General features: G+C 42.7%; 1 protein-coding gene and 1 long non-coding RNA gene across 2 annotated transcripts in view; one reads left to right on the top strand and one right to left on the bottom strand.

Moving 5' to 3' along the window:
- LOC310854247 (calcitonin gene-related peptide type 1 receptor-like) overlaps positions 1–16448 on the top strand; it is a 42184-nt gene extending 25736 nt beyond the window's left edge. The window contains exons 4-13 of the mRNA XM_083758822.1: positions 782–892; positions 2422–2534; positions 4515–4606; positions 5844–5970; positions 7724–7877; positions 8935–8995; positions 10150–10216; positions 12605–12823; positions 15186–15227; positions 16153–16448. Of these exons, the coding sequence (XP_083614948.1) occupies positions 782–892; positions 2422–2534; positions 4515–4606; positions 5844–5970; positions 7724–7877; positions 8935–8995; positions 10150–10216; positions 12605–12823; positions 15186–15227; positions 16153–16431 (1265 nt within the window). The 3' untranslated portion in view covers positions 16432–16448. The remainder of the gene's footprint in view (positions 1–781; positions 893–2421; positions 2535–4514; positions 4607–5843; positions 5971–7723; positions 7878–8934; positions 8996–10149; positions 10217–12604; positions 12824–15185; positions 15228–16152) is intronic.
- Positions 16449–19070: 2622 nt separating this feature from the next.
- Positions 19071–21310, bottom strand: LOC310854253. Its single transcript, XR_014568884.1, has 4 exons — positions 21145–21310; positions 21042–21081; positions 20855–20917; positions 19071–19440 (listed from the first exon to the last, which is right to left on the bottom strand). It is a non-coding gene; the product is annotated as an uncharacterized lncRNA (long non-coding RNA).
- Positions 21311–22582: the final 1272 nt, after the last annotated feature.

Raw genomic sequence — 22582 nt, 5'->3', positions numbered from 1 at the left:
AAGTATTGATTGTTACATTTCCAAACATACAAACATGACCCGCTTTTTTATGTCCAATGTGTTTGGATTTGGTTCATAACGTTAACATGACTATAACTAAATTTATTTGAAATGAAATAAAAAGGTCATTTTTCAGGATTCCGATAAAAAAAAAGATTTTTTTTTTTTTCATGATTTCAATTAAAATATAGCAAAAATAGCCGATCGATTGTAGATCGGCAATTTTTGCTACGACAGTAACATGCAACATGGCCCTCTGGAGTGAGTGTGGAACTATAGTGGCCCTCTGGAGTGAGTGTGGAACTATAGTGGCCCTCTGGAGTGAGTGTGGAACTATAGTGGCCCTCTGGAGTGAGTGTGGAACTATAGTGGCCCTCTGGAGTGAGTGTGGAACTATAGTGGCCCTCTGGAGTGAGTGTGGAACTATAGTGGCCCTCTGGAGTGAGTGTGGAACTATAGTGGCCCTCTGGAGTGAGTGTGGAACTATAGTGGCCCTCTCTATCGTCAAAGTTGCCCAGCCCTGATCTAATGTAATTCTGGGCACTACACCTCTACACCAAGCTGCTTCTTTTCACCCGACATGGGGAGAGTTTTCCCGGCCTGACGTAGCGCGTGGAAGGAACACGTTATTCCAACCAGTTCAAATAAAACATACAGATACAGTATGAAGACTGGACCAGTGGTTCCCAAAGTGGAACCAGCGACACTATGCGCCGTCTTCCAAAAACACCGGTCTGTCTGTCGTTTCATTATTTTTCGTCACCGTGTCGTTTTATCCCAGAGGCGGTGTGCAACAGGACGTGGGACGGATGGCTTTGCTGGGACGAGACGGACGCAGGCTTCACCACGGAGCAGCACTGCCCCGACTACTACCACGACATGGACCCCAAAGGTAGGCTTCACCACGGAGCAGCACTGCCCCGACTACTACCACGACATGGACCCCAAAGGTAGGCTTCACCACGGAGCAGCACTGCCCCGACTACTACCACGACATGGACCCCAAAGGTAGGCTTCACCACGGAGCAGCACTGCCCCGACTACTACCACGACATGGACCCCAAAGGTAGGCTTCACCACGGAGCAGCACTGCCCCGACTACTACCACGACATGGACCCCAAAGGTAGGCTTCACCACGGAGCAGCACTGCCCCGACTACTACCACGACATGGACCCCAAAGGTAGGCTTCACCACGGAGCAGCACTGCCCCGACTACTACCACGACATGGACCCCAAAGGTAGGCTTCACCACGGAGCAGCACTGCCCCGACTACTACCACGACATGGACCCCAAAGGTAGGCTTCACCACGGAGCAGCACTGCCCCGACTACTACCACGACATGGACCCCAAAGGTAGGCTTCACCACGGAGCAGCACTGCCCCGACTACTACCACGACATGGACCCCAAAGGTAGGCTTCACCACGGAGCAGCACTGCCCCGACTACTACCACGACATGGACCCCAAAGGTCTGAAAATAAATCATTACTACCACCATAATGTGGCCAAATTTGACTGAGGGACTGCCGTTGGATTTTAGTTTTTTCATGTCATATGAAAGCAGAGAATCGTAGCTTCAAATTGACATATTGGTTGTTCAGTTCGACCCACAGTTTTGGAGATATGGCTAATAGAGTACTTGCAGAAAAAACTGCGATTTGAGAAAACAGCTAGCTTGTGATGATGAAGGCTGCAAATTCTGTTTGAAACATTTTAAAATAAAAATACTGCATTAAAGCGGTTTATGTTGTGGACATGGGCCATAACATTTAAATAATCTAGTTTTAGAATTAAGAGGCATTACTTTCTGTGTCAAGTAACGTATTAGAATAATACTGTGTCCTTACTTTAATACTTTAAACACACTCTCTAGTGAAGAGCATCAACGACGTCATGTTGAATGGAAGAGAGGCTTTAATACAATCTATTCACTCTCTAGTGAAGAGCGTCAAAGACGTCATATTGAATGATTCACTCTCTAGTGAAGAGCGTCAAAGACGTCATATTGAATGATTCACTCTCTAGTGAAGAGCGTCAAAGACGTCATATTGAATGATTCACTCTCTAGTGAAGAGTGAAAGACGTCATATTGAATGATTCACTCTCTAGTGAAGAGCGTCAAAGACGTCATGTTGAATGATTCACTCTCTAGTGAAGAGCGTCAAAGACGTCATGTTGAATGATTCACTCTCTAGTGAAGAGTGTCAAAGACGTCATGTTGAATGATTCACTCTCTAGTGAAGAGCGTCAAAGACGTCATGTTGAATGGAAGAGAGGCTATAACACAATCTATTCACTCTCTAGTGAAGAGTGAAAGACGTCATGTTGAATGATTCACTCTCTAGTGAAGAGCGTCAAAGACGTCATGTTGAATGGAAGAGAGGCTATAACACACTATTATGTCTCCGTCGTCAACAGAAATGGCGTCCAAAGTGTGTACGGAGACGGGCCACTGGGGGCAGCACCCGGACAGCAACAGGACCTGGACAAACTACACCAAATGCATCGCCAACACCGTGCAGGGCCGAATGGTACGTCGCCGCCGCATTATTATATAAGACATGTCCATCTGCTTCTGTCTGTCAGTATAACTATAAGCGACTGTGGGCTTGTTTGCATTTTTTTGGGGGGTGGGGGAGCTTTGTTCCTGATGTTAAACCACCTCAGACATTGTTATGACAACTTGTCAAGAGCCTCCAGATGAATATGGATGTGTCCACACCACCACGGGGCCCTCCAACGTCTCTCTGACCAAAGGAGTGCAGTCTGCTCAAGGCCTATTCATAGTCTGGATTTTCGGTGGTGAGCTGACCACCGCTCCGGTGGTGAGGTGACCACCGCTCCGGTGGTGAGGTGACCACCGCTCTGGTGGTGAGCTGACCACCGCTCCGGTGGTGAGGTGACCACCGCTCCGGTGGTGAGGTGACCACCGCTCTGGTGGTGAGGTGACCACCGCTCCGGTGGTGAGCTGACCACCGCTCTGGTGGTGAGGTGACCACCGCTCCGGTGGTGAGCTGACCACCGCTCCGGTGGTGAGGTGACCACCGCTCCGGTGGTGAGGTGACCACCGCTCCGGTGGTGAGGTGACCACCGCTCCGGTGGTGAGGTGACCACCGCTCCGGTGGTGAGGTGACCACCGCTCCGGTGGTGAGCTGACCACCGCTCTGGTGGTGAGGTGACCACCGCTCCGGCGGTGAGCTGACCACCGGAGCTGAAATAACGTTGAGCGGTGGTGAGTAAAAACAGAGAGAAGGGCTGGAGCGGTGGCGGTGGTTTGCTCTTCACCGCGGCTCAGTGACGTCATGGTGTAGTTCGGTGGTCACCTCAGTGACGTCATGTTGTAGTTTGGTGGTCACCCCAGTGACGTCATGTTGTAGTTCGGTGGTCACCTCAGTGACGTCATGTTGTAGTTCGGTGGTCACCTCAGTGACGTCATGGTGTAGTTTGGTGGTCACCTCAGTGACGTCATGTTGTAGTTCGGTGGTCACCTCAGTGACGTCATGTTGTAGTTTGGTGGTCACCTCAGTGACGTCATGTTGTAGTTCGGTGGTCACCTCAGTGACGTCATGGTGTAGTTCGGTGGTCACCTCAGTGACGTCATGTTGTAGTTCGGTGTGGTCACCTCAGTGACGTCATGTTGTAGTTCGGTGGTCACCTCAGTGACGTCATGTTGTAGTTCGGTGGTCACCTCAGTGACGTCATGTTGTAGTTTGGTGGTCACCTCAGTGACGTCATGTTGTAGTTCGGTGGTCACCTCAGTGACGTTATGTTGTAGTTCGGTGGTCACCTCAGTGACGTCATGTTGTAGTCCGGTGGTCACCTCAGTGACGTAATGTTGTAGTTCGGTGGTCACCTCAGTGACGTCATGTTGTAGTCCGGTGGTCACCTCAGTGACGTAATGTTGTAGTTCGGTGGTCACCTCAGTGATGTCATGTTGTAGTTCGGTGGTCACCTCAGTGACGTCATGTTGTAGTTCGGTGGTCACCTCAGTGACGTCATGTTGTAAATCGGTGTGGTCACCTCAGTGACGTCATGTTGTAGTTCGGTGGTCACCTCAGTGACGTCATGTTGTAGTTCGGTGGTCACCTCAGTGACGTCATGTTGTAGTTCGGTGGTCACCTCAGTGACGTCATGTTGTAGTTCGGTGGTCACCTCAGTGACGTCATCTTGTAGTTCGGTGGTCACCTCAGTGACGTCATGTTGTAGTTCGGTGGTCACCTCAGTGACGTCATGTTGTAGTTCGGTGGTCACCTCAGTGACGTCATGTTGTAGTTCGGTGGTCACCTCAGTGACGTCATGTTGTAGTTCGGTGGTCACCTCAGTGACGTCATGTTGTAGTTCGGTGGTCACCTCAGTGACGTCATGTTGTAGTTCGGTGGTCACGTCTCCACCGTAAACCCAGACTATGTATGAGCCTTCACTCTCCTTAGTGCTGAGGTCACACAGTACGCTGAGGTCACTCTCCTTAGGTCAGAGGTCAGAGGTCATGTGTTGGTTGTGTGTCGTTGCAGACGGCGATGAACCTCTTCTACCTGGTCCTGATTGGCCACGGACTGTCGCTGACGTCACTCTTTATCTCCCTGGGCATCTTCTTCCACTTCAAGTAAGCACCGACTGTACTGTACTGTACTGTACTGTACTGTACTGTACTGTACTGTACTGTACTGTACTGTACTGTACTGTACTGTACTGTACTGTACTGTACTGTACTGTACTGTACTGTACTGTACTGTACTGTACTGTACTGTACTGTACTGTACTGTACTGTACTGTACTGTACACGCGGTCTGATCCGTGCAGGAGTCAGCTGCGGATAACGCTGTTAATGTTAAAGGACCACTTCACCACTTTTCAACCTATCTTCATATAACAGGTCCTCACTAATAATCATGAAAAAATGGCACGATTCTTTTCTACTCAGTCCGTGTCTCATAGGAGGGCTGTGGGCAGTTTAGAAACCGTCTTCCAGTGACATCATCATTAGGCAGATTTTTTTTTAAACAAGATCTTTTTACAAAAATATTTATATTTTCATTATCGTGAGAACGATGTCTTCCATTTTCGCATTGCAACTTTTCAGGACTAGAAAGCCTGCGGTTTTTATTAGCTTGTATTCCCCATCGATGATGTCACTGGAAGACGGTTTCTGAACTGCCCACAGCCCTCCTATGAGACACAGACTGAGTAGAAAAGAATTGCACAATTTTTTCATGATTATTAATGAGGACCTATTATATGAAGATAGGTTGAAAAGTGGTGAAGTGGTCCTTTAATGTTAATGTGTCTCTGATCTATGCAGGAGTCTCAGCTGCCAGAGGATAACGTTGTTAATGCTAATGCTAATGCTAATGCTAATGTTAATGTGTCTCTGATCCATTAGGAGTCTCAGCTGCCAGAGGATAACGTTGTTAATGTTAATGCTAATGCTAATGTTAATGTTAATGCTAATGCTAATGTTAATGTTAATGTGTCTCTGATCCATTAGGAGTCTCAGCTGCCAGAGGATAACGTTGTTAATGTTAATGTGTGTCTCTGATCCATTAGGAGTCTCAGCTGCCAGAGGATAATGCTGTTAATGTTAATGCTAATGTGTGTCTCTGATCCATTAGGAGTCTCAGCTGCCAGAGGATAACGCTGTTAATGTTAATGCTAATGCTAATGTTAATGTGTGTCTCTGATCCATTAGGAGTCTCAGCTGCCAGAGGATAACGCTGTTAATGCTAATGCTAATGTTAATGTGTGTCTCTGATCCATTAGGAGTCTCAGCTGCCAGAGGATAACGCTGTTAATGTTAATGCTAATGCTAATGCTAATGTTAATGTGTGTCTCTGATCCATTAGGAGTCTCAGCTGCCAGAGGATAACGTTACACAAGAACCTGTTCTTCTCCTTCGTTCTGAACTCCATCATCACCATCATCATGTTCACCACCGTGGCGAACAACCAGCAAGTCATGCAGAGTAATTATGTAAGTCTGTTATATTATTATTATTATTATAAATGACTAGACTATGACTAAAACTAAAATCAAAATTTGCTGCCAAAAACACTGCAATTACTCATTTCTTGTTCTGATTTGGAATCTTTGAACAAACTGGTTCACAAGTCATACATGTGCAACGGGCCACGCACGCACATACACATACTAAAGGATTTGTACATACATGAAATTAATATGAATACATTTGCTGTTAGTCAACTGATAGTCGACTGAGCACCCCCCCCCCCCCCCCCCCCCCCTGGAGTCTATCAGGAGATTTGAACAGTCAGAATGTTCAAATGTGTTTATGTCCCCCACAGACCTAGTGGAATAATACAATAATATGTGTGTGGTAAAATCGTGGTAAAATCGACTAAGAGGTGGTCAGTCGACTGAGACCCGTTCCGATCGATTAGTCGACTATTCGACTAATCGAGGTCAGCCCTAACACACACACACACACACACACACACACACACACACACACACACACACACACACACACACACACACACACACACACACACACACACACACACACACACACACAGTTTCTGCAAGTGAAAGTTAGAAGTGAAAACCTCATTAAGTTTCCCTCAAGTTCAATTCAGGTTCCTGGAAGTGAACGTTGGAAGTGGTAGCCAGCAGGAAACCCTTCTTCTATTCGCGGTTCCTGCGTCATAATTAATCCCCCCCTCCCCCCCGCAGGTCCACACAGGAAGTTCTCAGTCGCCACGACTGATTTCAGTCATTTGGATTCCGTGTCTTCTGTGAAAGCAATAAGATTATTATTATTATTATATATTTTTTAATATATTTTTTATCCCACGATTTTGCAACCCATTTTTCACCCCCTGTGTCAATCATCTAATGTGATCCTGGGCTCTACACACCCTCCACCAACCTAGTCCCCATATATGGGGGACAAGGGGAGACCAACCTAGTCCCCATATATGGGGGACAAGGGGAGACCAACCTAGTCCCCATATATGGGGGACAAGGGGAGACCAACCTAGTCCCCATATATGGGGGACAAGGGGAGACCAACCTAGTCCCCATATATGGGGACAAGGGGAGACCAACCTAGTCCCCATATATATATGGGGGACAAGGGGAGAGCAACCTAGTCCCCATATATGGGGGACAAGGGGAGAGCAACGGACTTGAACTCATGCTTCCTTCATGCCTGAGTGTCCAAGTTGCTCCTTTTACACCTGACAGGGGGGAGTTTCCCTGGTTGGACGTAGTGCGTGGAAGGAACACGTTATTCCAACCAGTTCCTTTCCCCTCCATCAGGCGCCCCGGCTGGCCAGGGGGAGGCAGTTTAATAAGATTATCATTATTATTATTCTGTGAAAGCATGCTGCATAACCGAAAATAGCTAATAACAAGCTCACAACACGTCGCGCTGCGAGGTGTTAATTCACTCCCAATCTTCCGCCGTATGTAGTCTGAAAACCCACCTCTTCAGACTCCACCATGGCCCGTAGCACTTGCCCTAGCCTAGCCCCTTAGATAGCACTTTATGTAGACTTAGATAGTATTTTAGACAGACTTATATGTCTGCTATTTTTCAAAAAATCGAACAACGACTGACATAGAAACATAGCTTTTTCAGAAAACTGTCATTTTCAAACAGACATTTTTAGAATCTGATCTCAGGTCAGAATGGGTAAACTTTACATCCTAATGAATAAAGCAACAACAAAAGAATAAACCTTTAATGTTCTTTAATCTACAGGTAAGCTGCAAGATCATCAATTTCATCCACCTGTACCTGCTCAGCTGTAACTACTTCTGGATGCTGTGCGAGGGCATCTACCTGCACACGCTCATAGTGGTGGCCGTGTTCGCAGAGAAGCAGCACCTCATGTGGTACTACCTGTTAGGATGGGGTACGTACTATGTACTAATACTGTGGTACTACCTGTTAGGATGGGCTACGTACTAGTAAATGGTGCATTTATATAGCGCCTTTATCCAAGGCGCTTTACAGAGATTGTGCATTACATTCACCCATTCACACACACATTCACACACCGATGGCAGCGGAAACCATGCAAGGCACCAACCAGCACATCGGGAGCAATTAGGGGTTCAGTGTCTTGCTCAAGGACACTTCGACAGTAACTCTGGGGGAGCCCGGGTTCGAACTGGCAACCTTACGGTTTCCATCCAGGCACTCTACCCCTGATACCCTAATACTTATACCTAATACTTACCCCGCCCTCTAGTACTTATACTGTGGTACTACCTGCTAGGATGGGGTACGTACGTAGGTGTAAATGGTATCCAAGGCGCTTTACATAGTTTGTGCATCACATTCATTCACTCATTCATACACCGATGGTGGAGGAAACCATGCAAGGCTCCGACCTGCACATCGGGAGCTATTAGGGGTTCCACCACTTTGGATAAAAGCGACATAAAAATGCACCATTTAGCATTTATGATGCAGAGGTCCACTATGTTTCCACACTTTCTCTGTGTGGGCGGCGGTGGCTCAGGGGTAGAGTGCCTGGACGGCAACCGTAAGGTTGCCAGTTCGAACCCTGTGGGCTCCCCCAGAGTTACTGTCCAAGTGTCCTTGAGCAAGACACTGAACCCCTAATTGCTCCTGATGTGCTAGTTGGTGCCTTGCATGGTTTCCGCTGCCATCGGTGTATGAATGTGTGTGTGAATGGGTCGAATGTAATGCACAATCTCTGTAAAGCGCCTTGGATAAAGGCGCTATATAAATGCACCATTTACCATTTACTTACCATTTGTGAACGGGGTTTTAGACTATACAGACAAATAAGATAAACAAAAAAAGGGCTCTGCCAAAATGCTATTTATATGAAACGTTTCTGTGCTTTCACAGGTTTGTTACTGTGGTGTAAATGTTTTTAATTGTATAATTCACACATTATTTTGTGATCAAATTTAAATATCTCAATTATTTTTCGACAGGCTTTCCTCTCATCCCGGCACTGATCCATGCAGCCGCGCGTCGCTTTTACTACAACGACAGGTGATTATTATTTGGTATTTAGATTTATTTAGATGTTTTGGTACCTTTGGTATCTTCAATTAATGTCATCATTGTATTGTGAATGAATGCAAGGTCTTGTTTCGGTGCTATCCTTTTGGTTTAATGTGCTTTTGACTGTACCATGTACTGTTTTAGCATTTGATATTGTCTAACAAAACATTCAATCAATCAATCAATCAGAAAGCCTTTTTTGATCGTTATCCTGATGTTCTACACAGTCAACCCTATGGGTCCAGTTTTAAACTCTCAAAGTTAGCCCATTCTGGGGCGGGAACCCCTTTTGCGGTGTTAGCATTAGGTTATGCTTTAGCTATTGAAAAATAGCAGATCTACAAGCTGCTACGAGCTTGTAGGTCTGCTATTTTTGAAAAACCGAAGAACGACTGACATAGAAACATAGGCTTTTTCAGAAAACTGTCAGGATGTAGAAGACATTTGCTATTTTTTGAAAAGTCGTGAAAATGTGGCGCAAATCTTTGAATATATATTTCAGAGCGAACATTTTTAACTATAATTTGAGATGGGGGGGGGGGGGGTCCGTGGCCCAATAGAGATAATTCTGGGGGTCCTTGACATGAAAAGGGTTGAGCACCAACTGACATAGAAACATGGGTTTTTTCAGAAAAATGTTAATGGACCTCAGTCCAAAATGGATTAACCCATTCTGAACGGGAACCCATTTTGGTGTTAGCATTATGCTATGCTTTAGCTATTGAAAAATAGCAGATCTACAAGCTCATAGCGCGCCACCGAGTGGCGCGATACGAGCTTGTAGATCTGCTATTTTTGAAAAATCGAAGAGCGACTGACATAGAAGACATTTTTTTAGAATCTGATCTCAGGTCAGAATGAAAACTGTCAGGATGTAGAAGACATTTTTTTTAGAATCTGATCTCAGGTCAGAATGGATTAACCCCTTCTGAACGGGAACCCATTTTGGTGTTAGCATCATGTTATGCTTTAGCTATTGAAAAATAGCAGATCTACAAGCTCGTATCGCGCCACCGAGTGGCGCGCTATGAGCTTGTAGATCTGCTATTTTTGAAAAGAATCGAAGAACGACTGACATTTTTAGAATCTGATCTCAGGTCAGAATGGATTGAACCCTTTTTCTTCCTCTGGTTCCCATGCAGCTGCTGGATCAGTTCGGACACCTCCCTGCTGTACATTATCCACGGGCCCATCTGCGCTGCGTTGCTGGTGAGTGATGTCAGCGCTGTGACTGACCCTTAAAGTATGTTCTTATCAGGAACATTCAACGCGGCCAGTATGGAGACGTCTCCACACATACTGACCTATATTATACTGTACTGTACTGTACTGTACTGTACTGTACTGTACTGTACTGTACTGTACTGTACTGTACTGTACTGTACTGTACGGCAAGCATGCAGGCAACTGGGAAATGTGGAAGAGATATTACACTGCCTCGCCGAAGGGAAAACATTGTGAAAACTGATATATGAGGTTAAGGGACTTATGTGGCCGGAGAGGAGACAGACATTAACCCATTTTGGGGCGGGAACCCCTTTTGGTGTTAGCATCATGCTATGCTTTAGCTATTGAAAAATAGCAGATCTACAAGCTCATACGAGCTTGTAGATCTGCTATTTTTTTTTAAATCGAAGAACCACTTGACATAGAAACATAGCTTTTTCAGAAAACGGTCAGGATGTGGAAGACGTTTTACTAATCTGGTCTCAGGTCTGTTAAAAAAAACATTTTGGGCGGGTACCCCTGTTGATGTTAGCATCATGCTATGCTTTAGCTATTGAAAAATAGCAGATCTACTAGCTCATAGCGCGCCACCGAGTGGCGCGCTACAAGCTTGTAGGTCTGCTACTTTTTGAAAAATCGAAGAACGACTGACATAGAAATATAGCTTTTTCCGAAAACGGTCAAGGCCTATTCATAGTCTGGATTTTCGGTGGTGAGGTGACCACCGCTCCGGTGGTGAGCTGACCACCGGAGCTGAAATAACGTTGAGCGGTGTTGAGTAAAAACAGAGAGAAGGGCTGGAGCGGTGGCGGTGGTTTGCTCTTCACCGCGGCTCGTGACGTCATGTTGTAGTTCGGTGGTCACCTCAGTGACGTCATGTTGTAGTTCGGTGGTCACCTCAGTGACGTCATGTTGTAGTTCGGTGGTCACCTCAGTGACGTCATGTTGTAGTTCGGTGGTCACCTCAGTGACGTCATGTTGTAGTTCGGTGGTCACCTCAGTGACGTCATGTTGTAGTTCGGTGGTCACCTCAGTGACGTCATGTTGTAGTTCGGTGTGGTCACCTCAGTGACGTCATGTTGTAGTTCGGTGGTCACCTCAGTGACGTCATGTTGTAGTTCGGTGGTCACCTCAGTGACGTCATGTTGTAGTTCGGTGGTGGTCACCTCAGTGACATCATGTTGTAGTTCGGTGGTCACCTCAGTGACGTCATGTTGTAGTTTGGTGGTGGTCACCTCAGTGACGTCATGTTGTAGTTCGGTGGTCACCTCAGTGACGTCATGTTGTAGTTCGGTGTGGTCACCTCAGTGACGTCATGTTGTAGTTCGGTGGTCACCTCAGTGACGTCATGTTGTAGTTCGGTGTGGTCACCTCAGTGACGTCATGTTGTAGTTCGGTGGTCACCTCAGTGACGTCATGTTGTAGTTCGGTGGTCACCTCAGTGACGTCATGTTGTAGTTCGGTGGTCACCTCAGTGACGTCATGTTGTAGTTCGGTGGTCACCTCAGTGACATCATGTTGTAGTTCGGTGTGGTCACCTCAGTGACGTCATGTTGTAGTTCGGTGGTCACCTCAGTGACGTCATGTTGTAGTTCGGTGGTCACCTCAGTGACGTCATGTTGTAGTGCGGTGTGGTCACCTCAGTGATGTCATGTTGTAGTTCGGTGGTCACCTCAGTGACATCATGTTGTAGTTGCGGTGGTCACCTCAGTGACGTCATGTTGTAGTTCGGTGGTCAACCTCACCACCGTAAATCCAGACTATGTATGAGCCTTCAGGATTTAGAAGATGTTTTACTAAATCTGGTCTCAGGCAGTGTTGTTTTCGTCGACTAAAACTAAGACGAAAAATGTTCGTCGACTACCTTTTTTCACTGACTAAAACAAAATAAAAACAAAATAAAAATGAATCTATGATGACTAAAACTAAGACTAAATATACTGACAATTTCGTCAACAAATAAAAACTAGACTAAAATGTTAGGAAGGGACTAGTGGACAACAGATCCAGTTTTATGCTGGGCTGCATGCTGAAAATAGCAGATATACAATCTCACAACGCGTCGCAGCGCGTTGTGAGATTGTATATCTGCTATTGTGTAAAATATGTCATTAACAACGACATCAAGGCCTGTCAAAACACATTTTAGTCGACTAAATCAACTGTAGATTTAGTCGACTAAAATCATGCCATTTAGTCGACTAAAACTAGACTAAACACTAGAACATTCCAGGTGACTAAAATGTGACTAAAACTAAGTGAAAACTATTCAGGAGACTATGACTAAAACTAAAATAGAAATTTGCTGCCAAAAACAACACTGGTCTCAGGTCTGTTGTTAACTGTCTTGTTTGTCCTGTGCGGCGGCAGGTCAACCTGTTCTTCCTGCTGAACATCGTGCGGGTTCTGATCACCAAGCTGAAGGTGACCCACCAGGCCGAGTCCAGCCTCTACATGAAGGCCGTCAGAGCCACCCTCATCCTGGTGCCTCTGCTGGGCATCCAGTTCGTCCTGTTCCCCTACAAGCCCCAGGGCCGGCTCGCCCACGAGGTGTTCCAGTACATCATGAACATACTCATTCACTACCAGGTATTATTATTATTATATTATACTCATTCACTACCAGGTATTATTATTATTATATTATACTCATTCACTACCAGGTATTATTATTATTATTATATTATACTCATTCACTACCAGGTATTATTATTATTATTATATTATACTCATTCACTACCAGGTATTATTATTAATATTATATTATACTCATTCACTACCAGGTAATACTAATATTATTATATTACAGTACACCATGAACATACTCATTCACTACCAGGTAATACTAATATTATACTCATTCACTACCAGGTAATACTAATATTATTATATTACACTCATTCACTACCAGGTAATACTAATATTATTATATTATACTCATTCACTACCAGGTAATACTAATATTATTATATTATACTCATTCACTACCAGGTAATACTAATATTATTATATTACAGTACACCATGAACATACTCATTCACTACCAGGTAATATAATAATATTGCACATGCATGATTTCCCCATCAGGACACGCCCCCCTCATCTAGACTGAGTGGCAACACATTGAGCAGCATTTATGGAGTGTTAGAGTTTGGAAGCGCTCGTTGTAAATCACTCCACCGTCCTGCCGTACCACCCGTTTCTAAATGTCACATAATGCAGGAGGCAGCAAAAATGTTGTGTTATTGAAAACAAGCACTTTCGAACTCTGACACTTAGAGAAAAATAATCAAATGCAGGGCATTTCTTGACAGAAAGTAGCTGATAACGTTTCTATGGTGGATTTTTATTAAACAAACACTTTGAGGATAGAAAGAGGATAATTCAAGCTTTTCGTACAGCTGCAATGTTGGTGAGTTTAACATTGTTTAATGCAATCAGACAGGACTTTAATGTTGGTGAGTTTAACATTGTTTAATGCAATCAGACAGGACTTTAATGTTGGTGAGTTTAACATTGTTTAATGCAATCAGACAGGACTTTAATGTTGGTGAGTTTAACATTGTTTAATGCAATCAGACAGGACTTTAATGTTGGTGAGTTTAACATTGTTTAATGCAGTCAGACAGGACTTTAATGTTGGTGAGTTTAACATTGTTTAATGCACTCAGACAGGACTTTAATGTTGGTGAGTTTAACATTGTTTAATGCAATCAGACAGGACTTTAATGTTGGTGAGTTTAACATTGTTTAATGCAATCAGACAGGACTTTAATGTTGGTGAGTTTAACATTGTTTAATGCAATCAGACAGGACTTTAATGTTGGTGAGTTTAACATTGTTTAATGCAATCAGACAGGACTTTAATGTTGGTGAGTTTAACATTGTTTAATGCAATAAGACAGGACTTTAATGTTGGTGAGTTTAACATTGCTTAATGCAATCAGACAGGACTTTAATGTTGGTGAGTTTAACATTGTTTAATGCAATCAGACAGGACTTTAATGTTGGTGAGTTTAACATTGTTTAATGCAATAAGACAGGACTTTAATGTTGGTGAGTTTAACATTGCTTAATGCAATCAGACAGGACTTTAATGTTGGTGAGTTTAACATTGTTTAATGCAATCAGACAGGACTTTAATGTTGGTGAGTTTAACATTGTTTAATGCAATCAGACAGGACTTTAATGTTGGTGAGTTTAACATTGTTTAATGCAATCAGACAGGACTTTAATGTTTGGATGAATGGGCTGTCAGAAAGTCAGGCCAGAAAGTAGTTTTTTGCCACTCAGTGGGCGTTCCCGCATAACTTCCAGGTACGATGTCACACACATACCCTCTATATTAGCCATGGAACCATATCCATCCATCTTCAACCGCTTATCCGTAGTCGGGTTGCGGGGGCTCCAGACTAAAGCCCATTCAGGGGGGGGGGGGTGGGAATTACTCCAATTCCGGAATTCTAAATGTACTCGAGTGAAAGTATTGGCATCAAAATGTACATACAGTAGCAATAGTAAAAGTACTGATTATGCAGATTGTCCCATTTCAAGTTTTCAAATGTATTCAAATTTGAAAATAACTGTCAATGTCGCATTGTGAGCTTGTATAGATCAGCTATTCTCAAATGGCCGACATTTTGTAGTAATAATAAATCTGCAAAGTAACTAGTAGTAACTAAAGTTTTCAAATAAATGTAGTGGAGTAAAAGTATTGGACATTGTAAAGCACGATACGATGTTCATCACCATGTGACTTTTTACAGTATTTGTAATCATTATTTCTCTTTTAGACAAATCCAGCATTTTCTTTCTCTTTTAATTCTCTTGTCTCGTCCTCTTTTCAGTACAGTAGAACCAACACGCCATGACGCCACAAAGTCACTTATTTATCTGTTTGTTCATGTATTTATCTGTTTGTTCATGTATGTATTTATCTTTGCGCTCTCAGGGTCTGCTGGTTGCTACAATATTCTGCTTCTTCAACGGCGAGGTAAGTGGTCACTTTAATAATAATAATTATTATTATAAATAATACAATAATAATAAACCTTGCTTGTAGTGTCGCTGTTTGGTGTCCGTAAAAAATAACCCTCTATTCAAATGGATTGTTTTTTTTGGCCCAATTAACTTTACACTATGATTGTATTACCTTAATAATCATTGTCATACATGTATGCTTACAGTTACTAGTTTAAAGTATCTATGAGCTTTTACAGTAGCTTGTACAGTAGATCCATTGCTCAACGGCTACAGTATAAAATAATGGTTAAAGGTGCAGTGAAATGAAAAAGACGTTTTTCACACTTTTAGACCATATCCGTGGTCATTATATGGGCATACCTAACAATGGATGCCAAAAAAAATTGAAAATTCTCATTTCTGTGTGTTTTTATATCAAAGGTCCATAAAAACGATTGTATTATTTATTTATTAAAACGAAAACGTGCTGCGTGATGACGTGTAGAGATACACATCGATAAAAGCCAATAACAATGAAGCTCACCCGTTTAATTTCCCATATTTGCGCTTCCATCCAGCACAGCTGCTACTGATTACAGAAATCCTCTGTTTTTATTACCATTCAATATAACTTAATCATCACGCTAAAATATGTATCCGAAAACATTATAGGGTAGAAATAAGCCACATAACAGTAAACTGGTGTAGCTGGCCGACAATCTGATTGGTAAACAAACAGACACCATGCGTGTTGCGTATAGCATAGCTAACGTCCCTAGCTACCGTCCCATCGCCTGAAGGGATGCGACGCTCTGATTGGTTCAGAAACTTCAGACCGGTGTTTCATGTGGAAACACCATTTTCATGTTGTTCACCATTTCCGTTTCACTGCGCCTTTAAAGTTATAAAAGCTAAGGTATCAACGGGCTCTAAACCAGTGGGTTCTTCCTTGGCAGGTCCAGACCGTGCTGAGGCGACACTGGAACCAGCAGCGCATGCAGTTCGGCGGGGCGACCTTCGCCCACTCGGGCATCTTCCGGCCGGGCTCCTACGTGGCGTCGTCGCTGACCGAGGTCCACCGCTGCTACAGCATCGAGAGCCACACCGCCACCGAGCAGCTCAACGGGAAGAGCAGCTACCACGACATCCACACCGCCACCGAGCACCTCAACGGGAAGAGCAGCTACCACGACATCCAGACCACCATCCTCCGCTCCGACAACCCCTTCGCCTGAGGACCACCGCCCCGTCCTCACTCAGGAGGGACGACCCTTTGACCTGAGACCACCGCCCCGTCCTTCACTCAGGAGGGACGGACGACCCTTTGACCTGAAACCACCGCCCTGTCCTTCACTCAGATCGGAGGAACGACCCTTTGGCCTGAAAGCAATTCGTGATGACAACAACCTTTTGTTTTTTTTCTCTCTAAAGTTTCTATCCCACGATTTTTGCAACCCCTATTTTTTTGGTTTTTCACCCAAGTGTCAATTATCTTAACGTAATCCTGGACGCTATACACTCCCCCAACCTGGGGACAGCAAAGGACTGGCCTTCTATGCACGAGGAGTCCACAAGCAGCTTCTTTTCAGCTGGACAGGGGGGAGTTTCCCCCGGTTGGACAGGAACATGTTCCTTTCCCCTCCATCAGGCGCCCCGGCTGGCCAGGGGGAGGCAGTATACAGCTACTGCCGCACGCCGCCTCCTCTGGCTTCTTTGATATTATCTTTTTTTTCTCTTTTTGTGAGACTGAGACAAGAAGGAACGTTGAGAGGAAATGTCACCATTTCCGTGCAGTTATGGGTTGTAGTTTTTTTTTTTTTACACACTTTAATATTTTCTTCTTCTGAAATATTAGTCCCAAAAAGGGCTTTCAGGAGAGACCCTATCTGTTGTCCCTGGCACATACATAAGGAAGCATAAACTGTTGCTCTTAATATTTCCCGAGAGGGCTTTTTTTTTTCCTGGAACGTAGCCTGGAAGAGAGGATTGATCCCCCTGCATTCGTCTGCACAAGTAATTCATAAACACTATCTGACGGATTAAGAGGTCAACACAGCGTTCGAAACACTAAAGCACAGAGAGTGAAGAGGAGCAATGTTTGCATTGCAGGACACGTTCACTCTGCTCTTGTCTCGTCACTGGAAACGTCGCGCCACAGCAGGGTATCGCCACAGCGGGGTATCGCCACAGCGGGGTATCACAGCAGAGAACCAGTTTGGTGGCCGATGGCTCGCATTCCACGAACAATGGCATTTATAGCGAACATGCTTCTATAATCATGTCGCTATACTGTTTTCCAACACATTTTAATGGCACTTACGAAATGGGGATGGTACATATTTCATAAATGACAGGATTTACACATACAGCGCTTGGTTGAAAACAGCTTTGCGTTTTGGTTAACTCACACATGCTTAGTAAATGCGCCCCTAAAAGTTGTCTCGTGAACTGGAACCAAAAAGATACTTGGATTTCCTTTTGCCCTGAACTGGGAACCAAAGTAGGCATGCCACTATTCTACAGGGTGGAACATGCAGATGTGATTATAATTAAACCATGGCAAATAAAGCATGTGAAAAAGATTCAGTTCACGGCCGGTTCCGTGAAGGCACCACCAGTGGTTTCCAAGAATCTATAAACGGAACCAGTTCTTGTGTTGGAAAGGAGGCCTTAGAGAACAGAGAGAAAGAGAGACAGCTGAAATGGATTTGCGTAAACGGAGCTGCCCATGTACAACTATGGTGAGGCCATTGTTGGTTTGTTGTGTAGTGATTTTCTTTTGTTTATAACAGGCAAAGATGGATAGTATACAATCACATTAAAGGTAGCAGAATCGTCAGTGAGGCGGAATAAGTGTCTGTTGCCAAAGATCTGCTGTTGAATGGGCAGTGGGTTACACTGTCGCGTCTGTTCGCAAGTTGTAGCAAAGCGATGAAATATAGCAACAGGCTTGTCGTTGAAAAAAATACATCAAGCTACAGTAAATAGGATATTTTCCGCACCACAGCCGGCTGTCGCTGTCGGCTCTCGGGTGCATTCAGCAACGTCTTTCACACCGTCCAACCGACTGATCTCCAGACCTGTGGTAGTCTGTAGTAGTCTGTGTGGTAGTCTGTGGTAGTCTGTGTGGTAGTCTGTAGTCGTCTGTGGTAGTCTGTGTGATAGTCTGTGGTAGTCAGTAGTCGTCTGTGTAGTGGAGTGGAATGGAATGTGGCCCCTCTTTTCCAAATAATTTGAGTTTTTGCCAAAAATAAGGTTCTGCACAGTATACCATTGTCTGGCACATACAGTAAAATTGGCTCAAAAACCCTCATTGGCTTGCGATTATAAGTATAGCTGGAGTGAATTTACAGTAAGTAGCTCATTGTATTCCCGTGTTCATATCCAATTATTTCCAAAATGCTGGAGACAGATGTGTGTGTGTGTTTAAGAAAGAAAGAGATAAAGGGGAGTGTGAAAATCGTCTGCTCTGTACATATTTATAGTTTTGTTGAACATCACATTACACCAATGTTTATAGAGGCTTGTTTTCTGTTCTATTCATCCTCATTTCCCTATGAATCAAACCTGAATTATTTCTACAGCCTACTTAATAATTGTGTTCTGATGAATTGATAATTTACGATATAGCTCTGGGCTCTGCTGTTCTAATCTAGACTATCACTGGTTTATGCTTCTAAAACACAGTAAAAGGGGATTATTTTTATTTTATTTTCCATATTAACCCATTCTGAACGGGAACCCATTTTGGTGTTAGCGTCATGTTATGCTTTAGCTATTGAAAAATAGCAGATCTACAAGCTCATAGCGCGCCACCGAGTGGCGCGCTACGAGCTTGTAGGTCTGCTATTTTTTAAAAATCAAAGAACGACTGACATTTTTAGAATCTGATCTCAGGTCAGAATGGGTTAAATTCTGAAAGTATACAGTATTCTCAGGGTAAGCACTGGGTGAAATTGGTCAGGATTTGTATTCACACTAAATGTGTCCTATAGTGGAAAAGTGAAGTATGTGCATTCTCTCTGTAGTTCATTAAAACATAATCAGTCATTAAAAGTGCATTATTAACGAGTGGTGGAGCTGCTGGTGTCGGCTTTCTACAACCACTATACTGTTGGTTATTAGCGGAGCTTTGAGTTTTAAAATTAAGAAATAATATTGTCAATTAGGTTAAAATAAAAAAGATAAACTTTTCCTAGATACACAAGTCAAGTCAATGGTGTTTTTTTATTTCCTTCACCACACTTTCTACTACGCTATCAAAATAAATGACCACCTTCTACTACGCTATCAAAATAAATGACCACCTTCTACTACGCTATCAAAATAAATGACCACCTTCTACTACGCTATCAAAATAAATGACCACACTTTCTACTACGCTATCAAAATAAATGACCACCTTCTACTACGCTATCAAAATAAATTACCACCTTCTACTACGCTATCAAAATAAATGACCACCTTCTACTACGCTATCAAAATAAATGACCACACCTTCTACTACGCTATCAAAATAAATGACAACCTTCTACTATGCTATCAAAATAAATGACCACCTTCTACTACGCTATCAAAATAAATGACCACACCTTCTACTACGCTATCAAAATAAATGACAACCTTCTACTACGCTATCAAAATAAATTACCACCTTCTACTACGCTATCAAAATAAATGACCACCTTCTACTACGCTATCAAAATAAATGACAACCTTCTACTACGCTATCAAAATAAATGACCACCTTCTACTACGCTATCAAAATAAATGACCACCTTCTACTACGCTATCAAAATAAATGACCACACCTACTACGCTATCAAAATAAATGACCACACCTTCTACTACGCTATCAAAATAAATGACCACCTTCTACTACGCTATCAAAATAAATGACCACACCTTCTACTACGCTATCAAAATAAATGACCACACCTTCTACTACGCTATCAAAATAAATGACAACCTTCTACTACGCTATCAAAATAAATGACCACCTTCTACTACGCTATCAAAATAAATGACCACACCTTCTACTACGCTATCAAAATAAATGACCACACCTTCTACTACGCTATCAAAATAAATGACCACCTTCTACTACGCTATCAAAATAAATGACCACACCTTCTACTACGCTATCAAAATAAATGACCACCTTCTACTACGCTATCAAAATAAATGACCACACCTTCTACTATGCTATCAAAATAAATGACCACCTCTACTACGCTATCAAAATAAATGACCACCTTCTACTACGCTATCAAAATAAATGACCACCCTCTACTACGCTATCAAAATAAATGACCACCTTCTACTACGCTATCAAAATAAATGACCACCTTCTACTACGCTATCAAAATAAATGACCACCTTCTACTACGCTATCAAAATAAATTACCACCTTCTACTACGCTATCAAAATAAATGACCACCTCTACTACGCTATCAAAATAAATGACCACCTTCTACTACGCTATCAAAATAAATGACCACCTTCTACTACGCTATCAAAATAAATGACCACCTTCTACTACGCTATCAAAATAAATGACCACACCTCTACTACGCTATCAAAATAAATGACCACCTTCTACTACGCTATCAAAATAAATGACCACCTTCTACTACGCTATCAAAATAAATGACCACCTTCTACTACGCTATCAAAATAAATTACCACACCTCTACTACGCTATCAAAATAAATGACCACCTTCTACTACGCTATCAAAATAAATGACCACCTTCTACTACGCTATCAAAATAAATGACCACCTTCTACTACGCTATCAAAATAAATGACCACCTTCTACTACGCTATCAAAATAAATGACCACACCTCTACTACGCTATCAAAATAAATGACCACACCTTCTACTACGCTATCAAAATAAATGACCACCTTCTACTACGCTATCAAAATAAATGACCACCTTCTACTACGCTATCAAAATAAATGACCACACCTCTACTACGCTATCAAAATAAATGACCACATATCAGAATCCTCTTTCAAGGTCCATCTTTTTTTTTTTTCTTCAAGTTAGGCATCATTTTTGAACTAATCACTGGGGAAGTATATGATACTGTACATGTAAATACAATATTTTACAATAAATGTATTAATATTTACTCTGACTTTCGGCCGTCTTCCATTTTGGATCCTCTGAGGCTACTGGTCTCATGGCAAATATGTATTATAATCCCCACTATGATATATAATATGTATTATAATTAGGGCCGGGACTAATTGCGATTAATTTAGATTAATTAACTACAGAAAAATGTATCGCGATTAACTACAGATAAATTTATCGCACCTTTTTTTTCACCGCGGAACGTTTCTCACTGGGCGCTTTTCTATAGTACTGAAAACTGGAAATAATAAAAAGTCACCCCATTTTGTGTTGCCTAGAACTGGAGGTCTGACAAAAAAACAGTAACAATATGAAGTAAGTACAGCTTTGTGATGTCACTGAGATGTACTTGTTACTGTTACAATTTTTTTTTCAGACCTCCAGTTCTAGGCAACACAGAATGGGGCGACTTTTTATTATTATTTCCACAACAGGTATATTAATGACAGTAAAATGTTGAAAATTAGTGGTATCCTGTAGTCACTATTCGTTGATTCACTGGGATACCAAAAAACATTTAAAAAAAAGGTTTCTCGCTGTTCTCGGGTTGAATATTGATATGCGATTAAAATGCGATTAATCTAGATTAATTAATCGCAAAGCCTCTGATTAATTAGATTTTTTTTTTATCGAGTCCCAGCTCTAATAATAATGTTAAATGTTTGTCTGTGTCGGACCCCAGGAAGACTAGCTTTAGTCAAGGCCAAAGCTAATGGGGATCCTTATAATCCCTATTATTATAAATAATATGTATTATAATCCCCATAGGGGGATATTAGATCGCCTCATATGAACTGTGTTTGATCATCCCAGCGGTTTCACTCATATATATATATATATATATATATATATCACTCATATATATATATATATATATATATATATATATATACTCATATATTTCACTCATATATATATATATATATATATATATATATATATATATATATACATATATATGGCCATGAAGAATCAATTGTGGCGGAAAAGTTACTCACATGTTTTATTTGAACGCATTTTTTTTTTTTTTTTAGATATTTTTTTGCGGCTTACGCCTTTTATTGATTTTTGAAGGGACAGACAGTAGGCTGACAGGAAACGGGAGAGAGATGGGGGAAGACATGCAGTAAAGGCCGTGTCGGGTCCGGGAGTCGAACCCGCGGCACACTGCGACTGGATTACCAGTCCGGTGCCCAGACCGTTACGCTACGGCCTGGGCCATTTGAACGCATTTTGACCTT

Source organism: Protomyctophum parallelum (genome assembly GCF_964188405.1).
Source record: "Protomyctophum parallelum genome assembly, chromosome: 23".
In the NCBI taxonomy this organism is placed as follows: domain Eukaryota; kingdom Metazoa; phylum Chordata; class Actinopteri; order Myctophiformes; family Myctophidae; genus Protomyctophum; species Protomyctophum parallelum.
Note: the sequence above shows the minus strand (reverse complement) of the source record. Positions and strands in the feature narration are given on the sequence as shown.